The following is a 25,758-nucleotide window of genomic DNA, read 5'->3' on the forward strand; positions in this document are numbered from 1 at the left end:
TCCCGTAGACCACCATGGATTTTGGTGTCTTGATGTTGGGGGCCCAAATCAGGGGATGGTGGCCCACTAGACCACCAGATGTTTTGATGTTTAGAGATGGGGGAGTGTTTAGGATGTGGTTAGATTGGATCAGGGAGAAGGAAGGAGGCTGCTACATTGCTAGGGATAAGGGCTATGCCGTAAGCTGGGTCAGGGTTCTGGCAGTTTGTGTGCGTGTTTTTTGTTGTTTTGGGTTTTTTTTTTTTTGTTTCCTTTGATGTCACCCTTCCTATTAGTGTCCAAGCCAATCACCACTCAGGCACTGACAGGAAAGGAGACATTTATCAATGAGCTGCAAGTTACAAGTGCAGCAGTAATTTACATGCTGCAGGCTTTTTGGGGTCGGGGAGGTAATTCATGGTAGAGTGTGTACTCTACCACAATGCTTTCTGCTTGGGCTCCAGTATGTTCAAAACCTTACCTCATTTTTTAAGAAGGCTTCTTAGCCTTCTCTTCCTGTCCCTCTCCCCTGCATTTTCTCTAACTCTTCCACTCTGCATTCTCTTTCTAAATGAAACTTTGAACATACAAAGGGCTATGATATAATCTAGGCACCTGTATTTATGTGCCTCTGGTGTGTGTAAATATCTAAAATATTAATACTTGCATGTGTAAGTGTATACTTAGCTGTGAAAGTGTCAGCAGGGTGCCTAAGCACTATTCTATAATGGCACGTCCAGCTTACATAGCGCAGAAATGCAAGGGGGCATATGAATGGGCAGAGGTCCCAGTTGTGTGTAATTTACAGAATATGGTACTCATGTCCCTGCCAAATTTGCATGCCCACAGTTATGACAAGTTTATAGTTGGTGTTAACTACATGAGTGTAAATGTTAGGTGTACTGATGCAGAGTTATGCTAGCATTCTGTAACACAAACTAGATTCCCACGTGCCATTGCAGAATAGGCTCCTACCATGTGTCCTTGAGACACCTAAATGAAGGCACCTAGTTGTGGAATTTTCCCCACAGTGACCTAAGTTAAACAAGTTTTGGCACACTAGTGCAGCACATATCTAATAAATCTAGTCTGAATTGACTAACGTGAGTACATAACATGTCCTGATGGCATTATGGAATTAGACTAGTTTTAGATTGTAGCATTTATCTTTGCTTCTCATTTCACCTTTCTCTGTTGAATTGTGATTATAGTTTTGTAAGATTAGATTTTTACATGGATTTTTTTCCTCCATGGAAAATTGATTTTTGTGAAGCCTTCAGCTTAAATCAGTTTAAAGAGTTATTACATTTGAGTCATTGTCCCTGGGAAAGGGTTTGGTGTGGGTCTTTTTCTCTCTCAAAGTGATCTTCTTGTGAAATGATTTTCCCCCAGGTTCCATTTGTCTGCATATATTTGATTTTGTTTGGCTTCGTTGTCATTTCCAGTACAGAGTTAAATTTTCGAAAGTGGATAGAAATCTGCAGTGTCTGTTAATTTTATTGTTTGCAATCAAGTAGGGCAGATAAGGGTGTTCTCCGAGTACAAAAGGCATCTTTACACTTGGGTAATGTCATTTCGACAGAGTCTGGTGCGGATGCTGTCCAGCACACTATATCTTTAGGAGCCTTTTGGCAGTGGTCCCACCACACATGCGCAAGTGGCTTCCCACCCAATGTGTGAGCACAGGACCTTCAAGTCTTGTTTTTTTCCACGGAGCAAGGAGGTTGCAGCTCGTTGATCTCCTCAGCGCCTTTTTCTTTTGTATTTGGGCCTTTCTGTACAGTTCATTTTTCATATTTCATTCTTTTCTTCCCTCACAGTTTGTGTCTTATATTCTTTTTAGCATTTTAACTCTTTTAACTTTTCTTTATTTTTTGCGGCTTCTGAGGCTCTCTTAGGCCAGAGCACCAAGCTCAGTTTGAGGTGAGCCCTTTTTGGCCTCACCATTGAACCTTTTGATTTAGCTGCAGCTTTTTTGCCATACCCCAGAAGATCCTCAGTGTCTTCAAAAAATACACCAAGTACAATCGGGTGATATCCAGCACTGACCCCATAATTGGGACCATGACCTATCTGCGTTTGTTCTCTGTTTAAAAATGCAGAAAAGAACACAGAAAGCACATCAAGCCCATCAGAGGGAACTTTTTGGAACATCGAAGTCCAATCCCTTGGTATCGGAAACACTAAACCTGATGGCTGCGAGGGCACTGAATGACACTGGGAGTGCACTGACATTGAGGAGGTCTGCACCTCCCTTGAACTCGGGCGCTAGTAGCAAGCCCCCAGATCGATCTTCATCGCACCCGACACCGAGGACATGTATGGATTCGATGTTGTCCTCTTCAGCACCAAGGGACCCCGATGTCGGCCATCGGGCGAAGGCCATAAATCATCCGCACTGGTCCCGTTCGATGCACGGTACAGGAATCTCCTCCGGGGCTACGGGACTACCGTGGGGAGGGATGCAGCTCTGTGGGGTTCCCATTGGGACAGAAGCAGTTCTGTGGGATTCACGTGGGGGCAGTGGTGTATCCCATACAAGGTACGTACATTATGTACGCACCTCTGTCAGGACATCAGCATCAAATTTTGATGTGCTAATCTGGAAACAAAGATGTACTTTATAGTGTGACAACTATATAATGGTGTAAATGGTATGGTCTGAGCACATTTAAAACATTTTATAATATTTATAGCATTTTAAAGTGCATATATAAAAAAAGATAAACTATTTTGAATCCAAGTTTATTATAGTGAGTTTATGGTTTAACTTGGTTTGTTGGATTTGTTCTTCCTGATTTTTTTGTAATTTAGTAAAAGCTTATTGACCGACAGCTGTGAAAGATTCTTTATTAAAGCACTATTAAATTCTTTCAGGGACAAGTTAAATTCTTGCAGGGACGTTTGGGATGGGTAAGATTCCAGTGGAGATGGCTTAGATTCTAGCGGGGATTGGTTAGATTTCTGTCCCGTGGAACTCTACAGGACACCAGCAACCGAGAAGCATTGGCACCAAGAGGACTGCTCCCCCACTATTATTCTAGTGCTGTAGCTGGGACCCTGCTTCCAGTATGGCACCGGCAACTAAGCAGGCTGTCTCCACACTAACGCTGGCCCCAACCTTAATGATGCCAGTTCTCAACGACCGGTTCCAGGCCATGGTGAAGGAGGAGTCAGCAAGTTTGCTACAGCTCCAAAGTTCTCGGGCATTGAGGGCGCTTGCGCCAGCTGCAGCACTCTGCCACTCTGGCCCCAAGACTTCTACTTCACTTTTGGAATGGTCTGTGACCCTTCTTGCCTCAAGAGGCATCAGCGTCGGTGCCTTCCAGTGCATGGCAACCCTCGACATTGGGAGAGGAAGCTCTCTTGTGGTCAAGAAGTAAGCATGCATCTTGGAGCCTATCTTCGAGGCCTGGACATCCTTCTAGACAGCAGACACAGCCTCAGGAGTCCCATCAGGACTATTTCACTAACACGGACTGTTCATGGGAGTCTGAGGAAAAGCTAGACTACCTCTCAAAGGAAGGGTTGTATAGCATACCCTTAGATCTGTGTCCACCTGATGAGAAGAGGACGACTCCATTCATTTTGTGAAAGAAATGGTGAATGCCATTCCTTTAAGTTGGAATTGGACGACGAACCTAGGGCTGAGTTATTCCAAGTCCTGGAGTTTGATTCTCTGCCCAGAAGGTGCTATGACAGATTCTCTGCACAAAGTTCTCCTGGATGCACAAATGAAGAACTGGGAGATCCCTCTCTCTGGGCAAGTCGTACCAACAAAGGTGGATTCCATGTAACAAACTTGAAGGCTCCTGTGTTGGAGAGGACCTAGTTGCCACACCACTCCCTGGTGGTCGAAACCACTCTCAAAAGGGCTTGGAGTTCCAGGTCTCATGCCTCAGCACCCCCAAGCAGGGAGGCCTAAACCTTAGATTCTTTTGGGAGGAAAGTTTATCAGGCCTTGATGCTAGTCTCCCACTTCCAGGACTACCATCTCTATACAACCATTTACTTCCAGTCCTCAGTTTGTAGTGTACTAGACTTTGCAGGAGCAGGCTGCTGAGCTTCGCCAGCTGGCCAAAAAGCAGGAGGAGTGTTGAAAATATCTGGCCAGGGACATGTATGATATTTTTGATATTACGTCCAGACTCTCCGCTTTGGATGTGAGGATGTGCAGACTCTCATGGCTGTGTGTCTCTGACCTTGAACCTGTGCTTTAGGAGAGGCTAGTGGACATACCTTGCTGGGGGGGGGATAACCTTTTCAGGAACAAGGTGGAAGAAGTCGCTGACCTCATCAAGAAACGTATTGACATTATCGAGTCCCTCTCCCAGTGGACTCCTGTGGTCTCCACTATTCAGAGATTTTCTGGTCCCAAAGGAGTTCCTATTACTCTCAAAGAACTAGGTTTACTCTTTCTACTGGCAACAGTCCTAGACCCAACACCCTTGGGCCTGTCAGCAACATCCACAGAAGTCACAGCCCAGTCACAAGCAGGGGTGAGCTTTTGAATGGCTCCAGGAGAGCATAGCCAGCATCAAAGTAACCATTCCGTACAAGCTGCTAGTTATGGGGAAGCTGAATTTGTTTCCAAGAAAGGTGGCCCCTTGTAACCTCCAACCTGCAGACTCTCCAAATAGCAACTGAGACTCTAAATTGTCCTCCAAGGGCATCATCTCTCAGTGCCTGACTTGAGCAGGAAAAGTAGAGATTCTATTCCAGGTACTTTCTTGCAACCAAGAAGATAGGGGGATTTTGTCCCATCCTAGACCTAAGGTCCCTGAACAAATATCTGGTCAAAGAAAAGATCAGAATGGTTTCCTAGGCACCTTTCTCCCCATGATTCAAGGAAACAATTGGATATGTTTTCTGGACTTGAATGTACTCACATTCAGATACTTCCCAGTCACTGGAATTACTTCAGATTTCTAGTAGGGAAACATCACTACCAGTATCACATCCTGACATTTGGCCTCATGTCCGTGCCCAGGGTCTTTACAAAATGTCTTGCAGTAGTTGCAGCATTACTACTCAGGCTAGGAGTGCATATGTTTCCCTATCTATCTAATTGGCTGATCAAGAGCACATAGAGGGAGGGTGCTCAAGCATCAGTGCAGAGAACTATCCAGGTATTGGAGCTGCTAGGATTTGTAATCAGCTACCTAAAGTCCCATCTCCAACCCGTTCAGCAATTGGAGTACATAGGAGCTCTGCTAGATAACAGTGCATACTCGAGCCTTTTTCCATCAGGATTGAGCGACTGTTCTGATGTTGATCGCCAACCAGGTTTGCAGCAGCCAGCAGGTAACAGCTCAGCAGATGTTGAGGTTGCTAGGCTACATTGCCTTCACCATGCACATTACATCCTTGGCACTTCTCCTTTTCAGAAGAGCCCAGTGGACCCTAGCTTCTCAGTGGCATCAGCCACAACTCAAGCACTCTCTGCACTGGTGGCTAATTCATTCCAATTTGACCCTGGGACTACCATTGCAAATTCTGTCAAAGATGCTGACCACAGATGCATCCAATCTGGGATGGGGAGCTCATGTAGATGGGCTTCACACTCTGGAAACTTGGTCTTTCCAGGAAGTGACTTTTCATATCAATCTCCTGGAATTACGTACAATATGGAACACTCAACGGCTTTCAGAGATTAGCTGATTAACCAAATTATCCTAATTCAAATAGACAACCAGGTTGCAATGTACTATGTGAACAAGCGGGGGGGGGGGGGATTCTACCCCTTTTGTCAGGAAGCAGTCAGGATGTGTCAATGGGCCCTCAAGTACGGGATGATGCTCAAACAAAGACAATTGTCTGGCAGACAGGCTGGGCAGGCTTCTGCAACCACACGAGTGGTCTCTCAATATGGGTGCAGCCTATGAGATCTTCTGAGTGTGAGGCACCCCCTCAGTAGACCTCTTTGTCACTCATCCCAACAACAGAGTTCCTCAGTACTGCTCCAGACTCAGATCACACAACAGACTAGTGTCAGATACCTTCCTCCTGTATTGGGGAGAGGGTTTCCTGTATGCATATACTCCTATCCCTCTAATAAGGAAGACTTTGTTGAAACTCAAGCAAGATCAGGAACCATGATCTTAATCATGCCCTAGTGGTCGAGGCAGAAGAACAATGGAAGCTTGACTGTTTTCCAGCCCTCCCCATTCAGAACAAGAGGTCTCTTCTGCACTCCAGCCCCTAGCCTTCACATCCTGGAATTTCAGTCCTGGTTACTGCCTGAGGGTGTCTTCAGAATCTTGCGGGGTTCCAGGAAAGATTCCACTAAGAGGTGTTACACATTCAAGTGGAAGACGTTTGCTGTCTGATGGGAGGGCAAGGCCATAGATCCACTTACTTGTCCTACACATAAACCTCTTGAATACCTTCTACAGCTTTTGGAGGCTAGTTTTACTCTGTAAGGGTTCATCTTTCTGCAGTGCTTATCGCCACCGTTTAGTGGCAAGCCCATCTCTGTACAGCCTCTAGTTCGAGTCATGAGAGGTTTGATGTTAACAGAGCCCTTTCTGTAACCTCCCACTGTCATGGGATCTCAACGCCATTCTTAACCTGTTGATGAGAACTCCTCTTGTCATCTGAAGTACTTGACATGGAAGGTCTTGTTTTTGGTGGCAGTTACTTCAGCTCACAGGGTCAGTGAGCTCCAAGCTCTGGTAGATTATCCACTTTACATACGAGTCCATCATAACAGGATAGTTCCCTGCGTGCATCCTATGCTCCTTCCTAAGGTGGTGTCAGAGTTCCATCTTAACCAATCAATCGTTATGCCAACATTCTTCCCCAAACCGCATGCCCATCCTGGTGAAAGTGCACTGCACACCTTGGTCTGCAAGCGAGCCTTAGCCTTTTATCTGGATTGGACTAAAGTCCATAGACAGTGCACTCAGCTTTTTTTGTTGTTGTTGTTTTGATCCCAACAGGATGGGGACAGCCATCGGTAAGCACACTTTGTCTGTTTGGCTAGCAGATTGCATCTCCTTCTCTTACGTTCAAGATGGGCTAACTCTTGAGAGACATGTCACGGCTTACAATGTCAGAGCCATGGTTGTGTTGGTAGCCCACTTAAAGCCAGCCGCCATTGAGGAGATATGCAAGGCTGCAATGTAGTCTTCAGTTGACTCATTCACATCTCATTACTGCCTCAAGCAGGATACCCAACGCGACAGTCAGTTTGTTCAGACAGTCCTTCAGTTTGTTTGATGTCTAGAACCCAACTCCACCCTCCTAGGCCCTTTTTTATTCTGTCCAAGGCTGCACCTCCAGACCAAGTTTGTATATAGTTGTGCCAGAGCCGGTGGTGGGAAGTGGGACTGGTGGTTGGGAGGCGGGGATAGTGCTGGGCAGACTTATACAGTCTGTGCCCTGAAGAGGACAGGTAAAAATCAAAGTAGGGTCTACACAAAAGTAGCACATATGAGTTTATCTTGTTGGGCCGTGCAGGTCTTTTTCTGCCGTCATCTACTATGTTACTATGTATGTAGTTTAAGGCTAATTGGATTCAAGTTAGTCATGCCGTTGCAAGACTCTGTTATAGAGGTTTTTTTCGGGTTTTGGTGGCAAACCTTTTAGCTAACGATTTCCAAGTGTAAGGATACTTCTGTCCTGCTTGTCTTCAGAGAAAGCAAAGTTACTTACCTGTAGCAGGTATTCTCTGAGGACAGCAGGAGTTGAATTTTCTTTTAGCTATTTTGTTAGAGTCTAGCATTTGTATGTCTGGTGGGAAAGCATTTAGGCATGCATAGTGGGACTGCTTCCAAAGCCTTTTAAAAATATAGGGCCTATTTTACTAAACCGTACTAGCAATTCCCATATGGCAAATGCAATGCAGCCCATTCAGAATGGGCTTGCTGCACCGGGAATCACTAGTGCAGTTTAATAAGAGGCCCTTAGTGTGCTGGGCCGAATCTGCACCGGACTCCGGCGGGATGGTATCATCCAAGTGTAAGGATACCTATCCTGTCCTCGGAGAATACCTGCTACAGATAAGTAACTTCACTTTCTTTGCAGTTATCTCCACTTGTATGTGCAGGGGTGTGAATGTGCATTCTTTCTGTTGGCTAAGTCTAGCAGTATTTTTAGCCTTTCCAAAAATGTAGGAGTACTGTGATCTGTCTTGTCCTTTATCCTAATATAGCCAGGATATAAAGGTGCCTTTGATTCTTAGCAGAACTAGTAGTAAGTTTGGTTCTGCCTCTGCATTCTTCCTTCAAAGCACATGTTTCCTATCCTCTGTTGACAATGTATGTGCCTGATTTTGGTTGTTAGTGGAGAATTCTCTTTAGGATTTTTATTCCTTTTTATTTTTAACTATGTAATCCTTTATTTTTATTTCATTAGGTATGCGATCCCTCCAGAACATGGTAAACGTCTTGAACGCCTGGCAAAAGGTAGGGCGGTTTCTTATGTTATTTCTGGAAAAGCAGAAATATTGGAACCAGTTCAGCTAAAGTATTATGGGCACTGGAGTCACTGGGGACAAATTCACTAACTTATGGTATTCACTTTTTTTAAATTTCATTTTCTGCCTTTTCCAACAGCTGTTGGTACAGAGGGTGATAATAAAATCAAACATTAAATTGTATATCATTCATAAAACAAAAATACAATACGAGCAGGAATAGAAATTAATATGAATCAAATTTCAAAAGTTACATAAATAGAAATAAAAACTAAAATGAGGGAATGCTAGGGGTCCCTTTTACAATGCTGTGATACACGTACTGCCACTTTACTCACCAAATCGGGACTACCATTGAGCTACCGCAGGAGCCCAGTGGTAGTTCCCACCCTCAGCAGGCGCCATTTCTGGCGCAACAAAAAAAAATTTATGTTTGTAACGCCAGGGTTTACCTGGCTCTGCCCGGTTATGTCCGGGTTAGCACGGGAGCCCTTACCATCATCTAAATAGGTGGCAGCAAGGGCTCCCCCCGGAAATGGCTGCGCACCAATACCTGTGATTAGTGCAGGTCCATTTTTTTGGCCGAAAACAACCTTTTACCACAGCTTGATATAAGGGGCCCTAAATAATTATGTCTACAGTCTGGCTTAAAATTTTAATTTTCACAAGGTTTTAGTTAATAGCATTCCAGCAACTGAGTACAGCATCAAGAAAACAATCTGTATTCCAGCAGCAAGTCAATTGAAAGCATTTCACAGAAGGACTTTCTAGCTTCAGAGATTGACTGTAATGGTGTAGATGGATTATATGTAGTGATTTTTTCCCCCCCTTGCATACACTGGAGCAATCCCTTTTTAAAGCCCTAAAACGTAGGTGCAAAAGCTTATACCTGATTTGCAATTTTATAGGCAAGCACTGTAGTGACACCAGAAGTGAAGAAATACTATCCCCTCTGGACCTACCAGTTTAGAAAAAAAAATGCAGCTGCATTCTGAACCTTGCTGAAGACAAACAGTTCAAATGAGAAAACCCACGTCAATAGAGTTGAAGTATTTCGAGTGACTTAAAACCACTACAGTTTGCATGTTATCCATTTTATTATTTTACTAGCCTTAATTTCCAAAATGCTTTTTTTTTCCTAAACAGTCATGGCATACGATTCTAAAAATAAGATAATTTTGTCTTTTCAAAACTCTTTAAATTATATTGAAAAAAAACAAGCTCTTATGACAGAGGTGACAAATCTCCAGGAGGAAAATGCTTACTCAGAGAATCTTTCTGCATTCAGTTTTAATCTGTTAATCTCCATCCATGCTGATATTGTGCCTTTGAGAAGTCCGAGTCGATATAAAGTAAAAGTTTAACGTTAGTTGCATAAACGTATACGCCCAGCCATAGGGATCTTAAATATTTCTTCAAGAGCTAAAAGTTTGTATAAATAATATACTCCCCACACTAATTGCTGTGGCCTGAAACATTCCTTATCCATTGCCACCACATGAAAACCTACCCTGTATGTCAAATATTTTATTGTGAACTACTTAGGCTTAAGCAGGTTATACATTTTTTAAATTAATGAAAATAATCTGATTTAACCGAGTCAAAAAGATCAAGGAGAATACTCCTAGTCTGTGAGGTCTCTGACATAGGTCCTTTTTGGAACACAGATTATGCATCCCCTGAACTTTTCAGTTTCTGGGAAAAAAAATCATTAGGGAGTACAGTTTCTATTAATTTGACCATCATTGGTAGCTTTGAAATAGGCGAAATGTTACTGCATTACCTGGGAACCAACAAATATTTTTCTCAAAATCGGTATAATATATGCCTACTTTGGGTCTGTGGAAACTGACCAGTAGAAAGGGAAAGACTTATTCTCAACAAACAACCCAGTAAAGGTTCTGCAAATGTTTGTTTCAGGAGCCATGTAAAGCAAGGGACTTGCTCCCAATCTCACTTTACCACTTTAGACATCAAAGAACATTAGGAGGAAACAATGTCACCCTCAGAGATGACCGTATATTGAAACAGGAGACAGGAGAAATTTGGGTCAAAATGGAAGATCTTGAAAACGATCTTGCCACACATGATTGTGTGGTAGTGGTAAGAGACATATGCTGGGACCTCCTGAAGCATAAGAGAAGGTTGATAGAGGCATTTGAACCTGTGCAGATAGAGCCCATAGAGCACTGAGGAGACCTGCTGAAAACTGCTTCCAAACAGATATAGCATGCCTGACTAAATTTGTCATTAAAGAGGAAATCTGATAACAAGCATGCAAACTCCCTAATTATGCATGGAAGGGCCATCAAATAGAATTTGATCAAGATCTGTTGGCCATAACTCTGCAGTGACGGAGGGAGATGTAGGGGGTCATCCAGTTTTTAAATCAAGAAGGACTCAAGTACAAATGGCTTTACCCCTTTGCACTTTCCTTCACTGCAAAGGGCCAGACCAAGAGAGTTTTGACTGAAACAGGCTGTGGGTATCCATCGGTAAATGCACAATTTCCAGTTGGCTACCAGATTGCATCTCCTTCACTTATTCCCTGGCTGGGCTAAGTTTTGAGGTCACCCTCCATAGAGGAGATTTGCAAGGCTGCGATATGGTCTTCAGTCCACACATTCATATTGCACTACTGCCTTGAGCAGGATACCCAACGTGTTTAGTCCTTCAGAATCTGTTTGGTGTCTAGAATCCAACTCCACCCTCCTAGGTCCAGCTTTTTATGTTCCAGGCTGTACTTTCACAACTAGTATGTATATAGTTTCAGGTTAATTGATTTTGTGGCCTCGACATTTGAAGTCCTTATTGACCTAGCATTCTTGTTTTCAATGAGCTTGGTAGCTGTGGATTCCCACATATGAGAATGAAACTACGCTTGTTTGTCCTCTAAGAAAGCAAAGTTACTCACCTGTAGAATGTGTTATCTGAGGACAGCAGGCCAAGTATTCTCACATACACTCCCACCTCCCCTGGGAGTCATATTACTTTAGCTATATTACCTGACTGAGGGCCAAAAATACAGTGGGGGAAATAAGTATTTGATCCCTTGCTGATTTTGTAAGTTTGCCCACTGACAAAGACATGAGCAGCCCATAATTGAAGGGTAGGTTATTGGTAACAGTGAGAGATAGCACATCACAAATTAAATCCGGAAAATCACATTATGGAAAGTATATGAATTTATTTGCATTCTGCAGAGGGAAATAAGTATTTGATCCCTCTGGCAAACAAGACCTAATACTTGGTGGCAAAACCCTTGTTGGCAAGCACAGCGGTCAGACGTCTTCTGTAGTTGATGATGAGGTTTGCACACATGTCAGGAGGAATTTTGGTCCACTCCTCTTTGCAGATCATCTCTAAATCATTAAGAGTTCTGGGCTGTCGCTTGGCAACTCGCAGCTTCAGCTCCCTCCATAAGTTTTCAATGGGATTAAGGTCTGGTGACTGGCTAGGCCACTCCATGACCCTAATGTGCTTCTTCCTGAGCCACTCCTTTGTTGCCTTGGCTGTATGTTTTGGGTCATTGTCGTGCTGGAAGACCCAGCCACGACCCATTTTTAAGGCCCTGGCGGAGGGAAGGAGGTTGTCACTCAGAATTGTACGGTACATGGCCCCATCCATTCTCCCATTGATGCGGTGAAGTAGTCCTGTGCCCTTAGCAGAGAAACACCCCCAAAACATAACATTTCCACCTCCATGCTTGACAGTGGGGACGGTGTTCTTTGGGTCATAGGCAGCATTTCTCTTCCTCCAAACACGGCGAGTTGAGTTCATGCCAAAGAGCTCAATTTTTGTCTCATCTGACCACAGCACCTTCTCCCAATCACTCTCGGCATCATCCAGGTGTTCACTGGCAAACTTCAGACGGGCCGTCACATGTGCCTTCCAGAGCAGGGGGACCTTGCGGGCACTGCAGGATTGCAATCCGTTATGTCGTAATGTGTTACCAATGGTTTTCGTGGTGACAGTGGTCCCAGCTGCCTTGAGATCATTGACAAGTTCCCCCCTTGTAGTTGTAGGCTGATTTCTAACCTTCCTCATGATCAAGGATACCCCACGAGGTGAGATTTTGCGTGGAGCCCCAGATCTTTGTCGATTGACAGTCATTTTGTACTTCTTCCATTTTCTTACTATGGCACCAACAGTTGTCTCCTTCTCGCCCAGCGTCTTACTGATGGTTTTGTAGCCCATTCCAGCCTTGTGCAGGTGTATGATCTTGTCCCTGACATCCTTAGACAGCTCCTTGCTCTTGGCCATTTTGTAGAGGTTAGAGTCTGACTGATTCACTGAGTCTGTGGACAGGTGTCTTTCATACAGGTGACCATTGCCGACAGCTGTCTGTCATGCAGGTAACGAGTTGATTTGGAGCATCTACCTGGTCTGTAGGGGCCAGATCTCTTACTGGTTGGTGGGGGATCAAATACTTATTTCCCTCTGCAGAATGCAAATAAATTCATATACTTTCCACAATGTGATTTTCCGGATTTAATTTGTGATGTGCTATCTCTCACTGTTACCAATAACCTACCCTTCAATTATGGGCTGCTCATGTCTTTGTCAGTGGGCAAACTTACAAAATCAGCAAGGGATCAAATACTTATTTCCCCCACTGTATGTATGCCGTAAATCCAGACCACCTGAGATTTTGGACCACCAAAAATTGTAGTATCTGGACTGCCTGAGAATTTGGACCTCCTTCCTGCCCCCCTCCCCCTATACACATTCCAGCATCTCTCCCTCCTCTCCTGGCCCTGCCTGTGGCTCTCTCTCTCACCTGTTAAAAAGTCTTCCGTGCTGCCACGCCAGCGGCAGCCTTACTCACAGGCTGTCTCCGGCATGTACCAGGCCTTTTCGTCAGACCCATCCTGCCCTTCCGAAAACTGCATCAGAAGGGGCAGGACGGGTCAGAGGGATTCTCAGGCAGTACTTTTAAAATTCAAATTTAAGGAAGAATAAAGAGATGAACAGGCAAATTTTGTTGATTTATTCCTCTCTCTTCTCCATGCATCGTCTTTCTCTCTCTTCTCCATCCAGCATCTCTCTTCACCATAGTGGGGGGGGCGGGGTGCAGGGGACTGAGCACAAAGGAGAGGGCCCAGGCACCCAAGGCTTCCCCCCATGGCTACGCCTCCCCTCCCCATCACTCACCCCTTACTATCCAGCTTATCACTTTTAAATAAGTGAGAGAGCTGGGAGCGGAGAGAGAGATGCTGGATAGTATGGGGGAGGGGAGGTGTAGCCTGTGCTCAGTCCCCTGCACCCCCTTCTGTGGTGAAGAGAGACGCTGAATGGAGAAGAGAAAGATGCAGGATGGGGAAGAAAGATGATTACATCAACAAAATTTGCCTGATCATCTCTTTATTCTTCCTTCAATTTGAATTTTAAAAGTACTGCCTGAGAATCAAGAAAATCCAAAAATCCGTACTGACCCAATCCTCGAGTACTCCAGATTTTTGGACTTCTTTGTATATGCTATCCAGTGTCTGCACTGGGCTCCGTTGGATGATGTCTCCCACATGTGAGAATACTTGGCCTACTTTCCTTGGAGAATACCTACTACAGGTAAGTAACTGCTTTTTTCAGAAAACACAAAGAGAATTAGCATTGATCTCAAATTTTTTTCATTAAAAAAACTTTGACTCTGTACCAAGTATCTGATGATTGTGATTTTTTTCAGTAGCATATAAAAAAAAAAGCATTCTTTGGGGTGCATTTCAATTACTAGATCCCGCTTACTGTACCACTTCTTTTAATTATTTTATTTATGCATTATTGTATCCTACTATTATCTAAAAACAAATTTCGGTTCAAAGTGGCTTACAGTTTACATTTTGGTGAAGTTAGTGTTGTGCAATGTGGAGACGGCATCTGTGGTTCGTGTGGTTATTCATAGAGTTTTTGAAGAGATTTGAAAAGGAAATGGTAGTGGTAGCTTTTGTGTTCAGTTGTAGAGTTTGGTGAGTTTATTCATATAGTTTTTGAAGAGGTAGATTTGAGAGGAAGGCAACAATATCTTTGTGATTAGCTGTAGAATTTTTTGAAGAGGTAGGTTTTCATTTCTTTTCTGAATTGGAGGAGATTTGTGATGCTTCTTATGGTTTTTAATATCAAGTTCCACCATTTGGAACCCTGGTAGCTTAATACCGTTGTGTAGATAGTTTTGTAGATAGTGTTTTTGCAGTTGGGTAGATGTAGGAGTAGGTAGTTTCTGTTTACTGGGCTGGCATTTCTTGAGGATAGTTCAATCATGTTAAGCATATATTTAGGTGCCATTCCAAATAGTATCTTGAAGATTAGGGTGCTTGCTTTGAAAAATATTCTTGCCTTGACTGGTAGCCAGTGTAGTGTTTCAAACAGTGGGGTTGCTCTTTCGTATTTCGATTTCTTGAAGATCAGTCTTGCGGCAGCGATTTTAGTGTGTTTCCCCTGCACCCTACATATGCTGCATTTCAGTTGTCTCTTTGCGATAGTATCATTGATTGGACCAGTATCTGAAAAGATTGTCTAGGGAAATAGTCTCTTATTTTTCTCAGTTTCCATTATGTTCTGCAGCATTTTGATGTTACTACTGATATTTGATTGTCCATTGTTAGATGTTTGCCGAGAATGATTCCTAATATTTTAAGTTGTTTCGATGTGGTATGTTTGTTGGTTGATTGTGAATTTTTAGTAGGATGTGGGATTGTGTGGGCTGGATAGTACTAGGAATTTGGTTTTATCTCTGTTCAGTTTCTCTTCTCCTCCCCTTCTTATTAAGTGTTACACCTTTTTAACACAACTATCAGAAATCACTAGCACCGGCTCCATAGATTGTTTCAGGTATTATTTTTGGTCAAGGTCTGAGTCCTTTCTCTGATGAAGTGTTATAGCTTGCTCTAAGTTCCCTGGCTAGCTGTCGGTGAGTGATCTCAAATTAACTGGTCTTAAATGGTTATGTATTGAACAGAAGGAGGATAAAGATGGTTTACTTTCTTCCTGACAAAATCATTTATCTAAAAGACTGGGGGAAATTAGAATTCAACCCAACCATTCACTCCTAACAGCAGCAACAATAAGCTTTGCATCTGGTTGTACACCAAAATCTATGCTCTTTCTGGTCGTTTTCTCCCAATGCATGTTTTGATTCAAATTCAAGCTTGCATCAGCAGAACTAAAGAAATAAGTGTTTAGTCTTGACCCTGTGAGCCCTGCCGGGTGATAACCTAGATTATAAGCAAGGTTTATGATTGCATCCTGTTCATCCATTCTTATTTCAGTTTGAGGCTACATTATAATTCTTTTAGTCTGAATTTTTCAGTAACTTCCTAATACTGTCTTGCTTCCCAGCACCCTGTCCCCAGTGATAATTTTGGGGAAATGAATGGTGGATTGTGCTTTTTAATATTTGTTTTGATAACCAACCAGAAGTGCATATATAAAACAGTAACACTACTACTACTACTACTACTACTATTAAACATTTCTATAGCGCTACTAGACTTACGCAGCGCTGTACAAATCAACATGAAAAAGACAGTCCCTGCTCAACAGAGCTTACAATCTAAATTGGACAGACGAACAGACAGCTAGGGGTGGGGAAATTGCAGTGGTAGGGGTGATAAGTGAGGGTGTTGAGTAAGAGTCATGGTTAGGAGTCAAAAGCAGTAGCAAAGAGATGGGCTTTAAGCCTAGACTTGAAGACAGCCAGAGATTGAGCCTGACGTACTGGCTCAGGGAGTCTATTCCAGGCATAGGGAGCAGCGAGATAGAAGGAACGGAGCTGGGAGTTAGCAGTAACACAAGGCAACTTGTGTGTTGAAGGTTTTTCAGTGTATATATTGGGGCTCATTTTCGAAAGAGAAAAACATCCAAAAAGTGTCAAAAAGCACCATTTGGACGGATTTCTTCTCAAAACGTCCAAATCGATATTTTCAAAATCTGTTTTGTACGTTTGGGAAGCTCGCCAGGTGCCCTTGGCCTGGATTGGCCGCTGTCGTGGACAGGATGCTGGGCTCGATGGACCCTTCGTCTTTTCCCAGTGTGGCATTACTTATGTACTTATGTTTTACAGATGTTTATCTGTGCATTTTGTCTGCAATACATCAAATCACAAGGGGGGGGGGGTGTCAGGGGCATTTTGAAGGCAGAATTAGGGCGTGCCTAACACCTGGACGTTTTACAGTCATAATGGAACAAAACAAAAACATCTAAGAAAACTTAAACTTTTTGGTCTAGACCTGTTTTTATAACGAATAAGACATAAAAAGATGACCTAAATGACCAGATGACCACTGGAGGGAATCAGGGATGACCGCTGCTTACTCCCCAGTGGTCACTGACCCCTTCTCACCCCAAAAAAATATGAATAAAAATAGTACTCCCCAGCCTGTATGACAGCCTCAGATGTTATAGCCAGGTCCATTAGAGCAGCATGCAGGTCCCCAGAGTAATATAGTAGTGGGTACAGTGCACTTTATACAGGTGGACCCAGACCCATACCTCCCTACCTTGTGGTGGAAACTGTGAGCTTTCTTGGTTTTCTTCTTATCTCTCCCAGCGTACCTTTAGCGTATACTCTAGTGGATCCTCCTCTACTTCTATCCCACTGTCAGTTGGTGTACCTCAGGGATCTGTCGTGGGACCTCTTCTTTTCTCCATCTATACTTCTTCCCTTGGTACTCTGATCTCATCCCATGGTTTTCAGTATCATATTTACACTGATGACTCCCAGATCTACCTCTCCACACCAGAAATCTCAGCAGGATTCCAGGCCAAAGTATCAGCCTGCCTGTCTGACATTGCTGCCTGGATGTCTCAGCGCCATCAGAAACTAAACATGACCAAGACTGAGCTTCTCATCTTTCCCCCTAAACCAACCTCTCCTCCTCCCCCATTCTCTATTTCTGTGGATAACACTCTCATCCTTCCTGTCTCATCAGCTCGTAACCTTGGGGTCATCTTCGACTCCTCCCTCTCCTTCTCTGCACCTATTCAGCAGACTGCTAAAAACTGTCGTTTCTTTTTCTATAATATCAGCAAAATTCGCCCTTTCCTTTCTGAGCACACTACCAGAACCCTCATCCACGCTCTTATCACCTCTTGCTTAGACTATTGCAACTTGCTTCTCACAGGTCTCCCACTTAGCTATCTCTCTCCTCTTCAATCTGTTCAAAATTCTGCTGCACAACTAATATTCCGCAAGTGTCGTTATGCTCATATTAGCCCTCTCCTCAAGTCACTTCACTGGCTTCCTATTCGTTTCCGCATACAGTTCAAACTCCTCTTATTGACCTATAAGTGCATTCACTCTGCAGCTCCTCAGTATCTCTCCCTACATTCCTCCCCAGGAACTCCGTTCACTGGGTAAATCTCTCTTATCTGCACCCTTCTCCTCCACTGCTAACTCCAGACTTCGTTCCTTTTATCTTGCTGCACCATATGCCTGGAATAGACTTCCTGAGCCGGTACGTCAAGCTACATCTCTGGCCGTCTTCAAATCTAAGCTAAAAGCCCACCTTTTTGATGCTGCTTTTAACTCCTAACCCTTATTTTATCATCCTCACTTTAATATTCCCTTATCTCTTGTTTGTTCTGCCTGTCTGTCCTAATTAGATTGTAAGCTCTGTTGAGCAGGGACTGTCTCTTCATGTTCAAGTGTACAGCGCTGCGTACATCTAGTAGCGCTTTAGAAATGATAAGTAGTAGTAGTAGTGAGCCCTCTAAAACTAACCAGAAACCCATTGTACCCACATATAGGTGCCCCTTCACCCATAAGGGCAATTGTAGTGGTGTACAGTTGGGGGTAGTGGGTTTTGGAGGGCTCAGCAGACAAGATAAGGGAGTATTGGTGAGATGTGTACCTGGGAGCATTTATATGAAGTTCACAGCGGTGTCCCATTGCTCTCCTGGGATGTCTGGGGGACCAGTCTGCTAAAAATGCTGGCCCCTCCTACATCTCAATGGCCTGATTTTCTTTGTTTTTCACTTGTATTTTTTTTTTTGTGAAAATGGCCTGAAAAGATAAACGCAAAGAGCATAAAACCTTGTTATAAACGATATTTTCAAGAAAAAAAATTAGACATTTTGCTTTTTTTGAAAATGGTTATATTTGCTATCAGATTTAGGACGTTTAGCGCAAAATGCCCAAAGTTCGACTTAAGACGTCATATTGAAAGTGCTGCTTTGTGTATATTATGAATCATAAGGTCAGAGACTAAGTGTTGTTTGAAATGGAATAAGGTTTATTTTGTGCATTTTTTTTAAACATTACTTTCTTGGCATGGCTGCCTTTTCTTGTTCCATTTGGACTTTTGGCTCAGTTGGAAGTTGGTGCTGTCATCATAAGCCTCCATTTAGAGCTGCCTAGGGATATTTCCCCATTTAAAATTCATTTTCTCCTTCCCATATAGCCAAGTCATGTATGTAGTTGTTTGTTTATTCATTTATATATTTATAGGGATTTATTAACTGCCTTTATGAAAAAATTCACCCAAAGTAGTGTACAGCTTGACATAAAACTTACATAATAAATGACAGCAGATAAAGATCTGTATGATCCACCCAGTCTGTACAACAAGGTGGCCAGAGTTGTACTTCATAATTTTAACAGCGTAACGTTAGTAAAATTCTCAAATGTAAGCACAACTACAACCAATGCGATAAATTTGAAGGTGGCAAATTGAATCTTAGCAATAGGACTAACATGATATAATATCAGGAATATAAATATTTAGCAGCAGAGTAGAATAATCATACAAGAAAAATATAATAAATGTCAGCCAAATATGAATACCTTAATAGGAAGTATAGAAGAGTGAAACACCTTATTTGAATGTTCTGATGTATGCCTGTTAACATAGATATGATTGTAGTGGTGATCTTCTGGTTAAGAGTAAGGAAGGGTGAGTCTAGCCACAGCCTGGAATAAACATGTTCTTCAGCTAATGGGTGTTGCTGCATTATGACTGGGACTCCCTTCTACCCAGTGGACTTTCTCAGTCTCCATTTTATTTTTCCTAAAACAGAGTGTGCATCTGCCATTAATTTTAAGATCTGGAAAGCAAGATTCTCTTTTAAGCATTCCTTGGAGCAGCGTGGGATTTGTTGATCTGTTCTAGTGCCTGCTACAAAATTTAATTTTGGGTGGGGAATGTGTGAACGTGTGGGTGAAAAGAAGGGTCTTGTTTTGAAAGTTAAGATATAAAAAGATTTGTTGTCTTTTCCTACTAACTATAACCCACCCCTGGCAATGAGCCACATTGTATATATATTCTGCCTGTGAAATGAGTTTACGATTTAATGTGCAAAATGAATAGTTCGAGCTATAAATGGGCTCTCTGGGAGAGTTGTGGAGCCCATGGAGAGAACATTAATGTGGTACTATATTATTGGTGCTAATCACTTACAGTGCGCTCTGTTATTAGTAGCTCTAATGAGAACCACTTAAACCGTGCATTAAAAAGAGGAAGTGCTAGGTGGGAAAAGCAGATAGGGGGGTATAGGGCTCATAATTCTATTGCAAATGCTTTTAGTACACAACATTAAAGAAAAGGTTTCTGAAATTCTGAAGTTTATAGCACAAATTCCTCATTAAGCCTATCGTTTGGCTCCATTTTGGAGATTGTTGGCACAGTGTTTCTAGTTACTCACACCTTGCCCTTCCAAACACCTTAACTGCACTTTCACCACTTGTGCCCCAGCAGCTCATAGTGTGGGGTAACCCAGCAGAAGGTACAGTATTGATGTGGATTATACAGTGATGCACCATGCCCCTGGTGGCTTGGGCCATTGGGCAAGGGATAGAATTAATTCCTGAGCTTTTAGAAACCATGCACTGCCTTTAAAGCCTCATATGTAAGTGAGTATACTGCATAGAGCAGTTTTATTTTTAAGAGCCTGCAACCAAGGGTTCACACATTATTCTACAAGCTCTGCTACTGCGCAGTTCATTCTGAATTAAGTAATAGAATATTTGGTAATCTGCATTGTGCTGCTGGTGCTTATAATATAGGACGTGTTATCAGTTTTAGACAGTGTGGAGGTATTTGTGGCATAGGCAGTACCTTACTTGTGCTTTCTCTTCTTAATTTTATTCAGGATTTTTTCCTGGAAGTTCACAAGGGTGTGATGCTTTTCTTCGACATAAGATGACACTGATTTCACCCTCCATCCTGAAGAAGTATGGCATCCCTTTTGATCGGGTATGTATAATGCTGCAGAGACCAAGTGGAGAGATTGATGATGTTGGGATCATATGAAGAAAAAAAAATAGTTCTTGCACCTGTTTTTCCATAAAAATTCTCTCTATGCTTATGCTACATACAGATCTCAGTTAAGAGAAGTATGGTAGATCTGTGAGGCTTGATCACTCTAGGTTTGAGCTAGTGGTTGCAAGTGAGTGAGGGGAATGTGTAACCTTGAGTTCTCATCTTGGTAGGAGGAGTTGTGCTAATGCTGTAGGCAGAGGGACTTTCAATCTTGGCAGCGATCTTTGTTGCCAGTCTTATGCTAGTCCTAAAGTGTCAGGAGTTTCTCAAATCTAGGAATTCAGCCACTAATCTTAACAGCTGACATTTTTCATATTTGAGAAAAAGGAACAACAAACTGTGTTTTGTTCAACTTGTTGTAGAGCTTTATTTACGTGGATTGTAGGCAAGCACCATAGTATAACAGCAAATAAAGTCCTCACCGTTAAGTGAGCATAAATCAGGGCTTTTCATCTGTTATGCTTTCCCCTTAGGCTGTTGGTATATCCGCAATGAATATGCATGAAAGATGTTTTCATATACTGGGTTTCCAGTTCATGCAAGTTTGAAACACAATGTGTGCAAATTATCTCATACATTTTCATCGTATCTAATAATAATAGGGCTAATAATCGTGTTTAAATTCAACAATCTAAATCGAATATCCTAATAACAAATGTTGATTAGTTTTTATTCCAAAAATCTATATCATACTCATTTTTTACCACAAAAAACTCTTCCTTTATTTATAGTTGTGGTAATGTGGTCACGCGTGTGGCTTGGATTTTGGCACAAACTTAGTCAGACACATAGGGTTTGCAAGAAAAAGGTAAAATACTTTGTTTCACTCAACATGTGTGCCCCTGTTACTTCACAAGTTTTAGTCCAGCACAATTACAGTCTCTGTTTTCTCTCTGGTTCCTCAGCTATTGCTGTCGGCACTCTGTCTAGGGCTGGCTCCCAGCCTAGGCCAAAACAATGTCTATTCCCCTTCCTGGGTTCCCTCTGGACATACATCAAAACAAGTACTTTGTGCATAGAATTCATGGTTCTTCCCTACCTTGATAGTCTTCCCACATACATTCTGGAGGTTTAAGCTTGAGCCACACTGCTTCCCTGATTCTCTGCTATTTTACTGCAGTATGGCAGTTAAGCTTTAAATGCAGTCCTCTTCTCTCCTGGAACTCCCTCCTGGAAACCTCTGTATTGGGGCCTGCCTGAGTCAGCCTCTGCAGTCTAGTGCCACCTACTGCTAGGTGGCTGAACTCTATCAACAGTGAGGGAGTACTCTTCCCTATACCTTCTACTCACTCACAATAGCATATAAATATATAGACACACATCCCCGTTGCTCCTCAGTGGGATATCATTATGTTGTAATGAAAGTTATTGCCTCCTCAGCGCTAAAACCGTCTTAATCCTATTAAAACTAAAATCACAAAATATTTTGCACTTATCTTGAGTGAGTGTGCTTCAATGTTCTTCTCTTTAAAGATATGTCCCAGACAAATTATTATTATTATTAGTAGCATTTGTAAAGCGCTACCAGATGCACGCAGCGCTGAACACCAGACAGAGAGAGAGACAGTCCCTGCTCAAAAGAGCTTACAATCTAAAACAAACAGACAGACAAGACAGTTAAGGGCGAGGGAAGTACTGGGTGAGAAGGAACAAGGGGAGGGCAATTGAGAAGTGGCTAGGAGCCAAAAGCAGTGGTGAAAAGCTGGGTTTTCAGCATAGATTTGAAGACAGGTAGAGATGGAGCTAGACGTACAGGCTCAGGAAGTCTATTCCAGGCATAAGGTGCCACGAGGGAAAAGGAACGAAGCCTGGAGTTAGCAGTGGAGGAGAAGGGGGGCAACGAGAGATTTGTCTAGTGAGCGGAGTTAACGGGGAGGAATGTAGGGAGAGATGAGAGTGGAGAGGTAATGGGGGGCTGCAGAATGGATTCATTTAAAGGTCAGTAAGAGAAGTTTGAACTGTATGCGGAAGCAGACAGGGGGCCAGTGAAGTGACTTAAGAAGTTGGCTAGTGTGGGTATAACGATTTTGGTGGAAAATAAGTCGTGCTCCAGAATTTTGGACAGACTGGAGAGGAGAGAGATGGCTGAGTGGAAGACCAGTGAGAAGTAAATTGCAATAATCCAAGCGAGAGGTGACAAGGGTTTGGATAAGGGTTTCGGTAGCGTATTCAGAAAGGAAGGGGCAAATTTTGCTAATGTTGTAGATAAAGAAACGACAGGTTTTGGCGATCTGTTGAATATGCGCAGAGAAGAAGAGAGAGGAATCAAAGATGACTCCAAGGTTACGAGCCGAGGAGACAGGGAGGATGTGAGAGCCATTAAGAGAGATAGAGAATGGGGGAAGAGGGGAGGTGGGTTTAGGGGGAAAAATGAGAGTTCAGTTTTAGTCATAATTTAGTCAATATTTATTTTCCCCACGTGACTTGATAAATTCCAAATTCAAATGAGAGAGTCTCAAATCCTTCGAAAATTGAGTTCAGTTCTCAATGGCTGAAAATTCTTGTTAATATCCCAGGAAATGTTTCTTCCAAAAATAGTACACTAAGATAAAATCCCATACGATATTTCTCTATAGCTATGGGCCTCCTACAAATGGCTATAAAATTTATCCCATGTTCTACAAAACAAATTGATCCATCAGATTAATATATGGAATTATTAATCTTCCATCTGACTTTGGATCAGTTCCTTATAAATCCATCTGAGTGCTTGTCTCCTTAGGAAAACATTCAATCTGGGCTTAAGTTCATTCATGTCTCTACATGGGTCCATTTGCTAACCCTCTTTTGCGGCGAGCGTTTTCAAAAGACTAAACTCTGAAAGTATTAATAAACCCTATCACTTGCTCAGTAGACCGACCTCATAGTCAACGGAAGAACCAACCGACCGCGGCCTCCCAGATGATCACCAGGCGCAGTCCCCAGAACTGTTCCTACTGGAAACAAGGCCGCTCACCTACCTGCCCAACACCGGGAGGTTACGGCTGAACGCGGGACGACTCTGGAACATCTTGAGGCTTCCAGTACGAAAGGAACGGCGTTGAGGAAATCCGACTGAGAACAGAGCCGATCACCTGCCTAACCAACACCAGGAGGATACAGTGGAACGCGGGACATCCCCAGAACAACTTGTGGGCTTCCAACGCGAAGGGAACAGCGCTGAGGAACTCTGCCTGCATCGTGATCACGGCGTTACCCTGGTAGAACCCGACCCACTGCATCGGAGACGAATTGCTTGCACACTATCCTGGAGAAGCTCACAATTTCGAAAGGACTTGTGCACAATAGACCAACACCACTGGAGCTGGATGCTTCACGAGGACGTGACCGGCTCGCGTGGCAACCCCCAAAGCGCCAAAGCACAGAATTGCAACAAAACAATGTCTAACTCAGTTCCTCATCACATATAACTCACGTAAGGTTAAAACATGCATTTATTGTAGTATCGAATTAACCAACGAATTTAAGCTTTCACAAAAAAAAAAAAAAAAAATGCTTTTTAAATCTCTTATAAATGTTTGTCATGTACCATACTGTAACAAGACCTGCAATCTGCTAATGCTTATATATGCTCATGCTCATTTTATAACATCATATGGCATCTAGAATTGTAATGCAAAGGTTTGCTATACATCACAATACCATTCTGAAACAAGATCTGTAATCTGATAAATGCTTCTTGATATCGCATCCAGAACTACGATTTGCTTTTAAATGCCTATAAGTCGAATCTCACAGCATCATACTGCATTTAGTACTGTAATCTGCCTATAATTTGAATCTCACAGCATGATACTGCATTTAGTACTGTATGCCTATCATGCATCTCATAGGATGATTCTGCATCTAGAATTGTAATTTGCTTTAAATGCCTGTGATTCGCATCTCATACCATCTCACTACATCTTGAACTGTAATTTGCTGTTAAACTGTAATTTGCTTTAAACTATGATCTGCTTTCTAAACCTTAAATCTATAATACTACGATCTGATAACCGAATCCTCTCATGGTCTAAATACATAAATTAATAAACAAACTAACACTGATATGAACTCCAGTAAACTAATCCTAACTATCTACTGTCTCACCCTAATCCAGTATGCACTCATAAACCCTAGCACAGATAACAATAGTCCCACAATCCACAAACCACTCACGCAGCCCACACACAACATGCCTACCCAAAAAATCAAAAAAGGCAACGATAAACCTACTATCCACAGAAACCATCAACAGAAAGGAAAGAAAGAACTTAACAAACTCACATATCAAGAAGACAGACAACTGATAGAAATTACCACTACCCCGAACCCAATTGAGCACCACCAACTAATACAAATAGGTTACATTAATGCCAGGTCAACAGTTAATAAAACCACAATAATATCCGACTGGATCACTGCGGACCATCTTGATTTCCTACTTATTAGCGAAACTTGGATCCATAACTCTAAAGATCCAATAATCTTAGAGCTCTGTCCCCCAGGATACAAAATTACCCACTGGACAAGAGAAGGAAAAAGAGGAGGCGGCATAGCAATAATCTATAAATCCCAATTCACAGTCACAACAACAACAACAGAATCTATACTTCCCCAACTTGAAATAGCCTCAGTCAAAATCAACCACCCTAACCTAAGTGAGCACCTAAACCTAATCCTATTTTACAGACCCCCAGGCAACTGGCAAGACTCACAAACGCACTTTATGGATTTCATATCGAATACTTGCGTTTTCAGCCAGGACCTTCTCATAGCAGGAGACATCAACCTTCACCTTGAAGATACTAACTCAAGCAATGTACTTGAATGCAAGGACTTCCTTCAGCAATGGGAGCTCCACTGGCCAAACATGCAACCCACCCCATAACAAAGGACACACACTAGATATTATCACCTACAAATTCTCATCAGAACCTAACCTCACACTTACACATACAAAATGGGCAGCCACGCCTTGGTCCGATCACTACAAAGCAAACATTTTCCTCCGCTGGAGAACAAAAAAGACACAACAAAAACAAGGAAAAAAAAAACTATACTACGAGAGGCAAAATAGACCCACTAACATTTTGGCAACAATTCTATACCAACGAATGGACAACACCT

The 25,758-nt window shown here is 42.6% G+C and overlaps 1 protein-coding gene across 2 annotated transcripts in view; it reads left to right on the forward strand.

The window, feature by feature from the left end:
* The window catches only part of KDM4B (lysine demethylase 4B), a 378,825-nt gene that overhangs the window by 125,367 nt on the left and 227,700 nt on the right, over window positions 1-25,758 (forward strand). For both annotated transcript variants that reach the window (XM_030217503.1, XM_030217504.1), the window contains exons 6-7: window positions 8,338-8,387; window positions 20,480-20,583. In XM_030217503.1, the coding sequence (XP_030073363.1) occupies window positions 8,338-8,387; window positions 20,480-20,583 (154 nt within the window). The remainder of the gene's footprint in view (window positions 1-8,337; window positions 8,388-20,479; window positions 20,584-25,758) is intronic.

This window comes from Microcaecilia unicolor, chromosome 11 (genome assembly GCF_901765095.1).
Source record: "Microcaecilia unicolor chromosome 11, aMicUni1.1, whole genome shotgun sequence".
Lineage (NCBI taxonomy): Eukaryota > Metazoa > Chordata > Amphibia > Gymnophiona > Siphonopidae > Microcaecilia > Microcaecilia unicolor.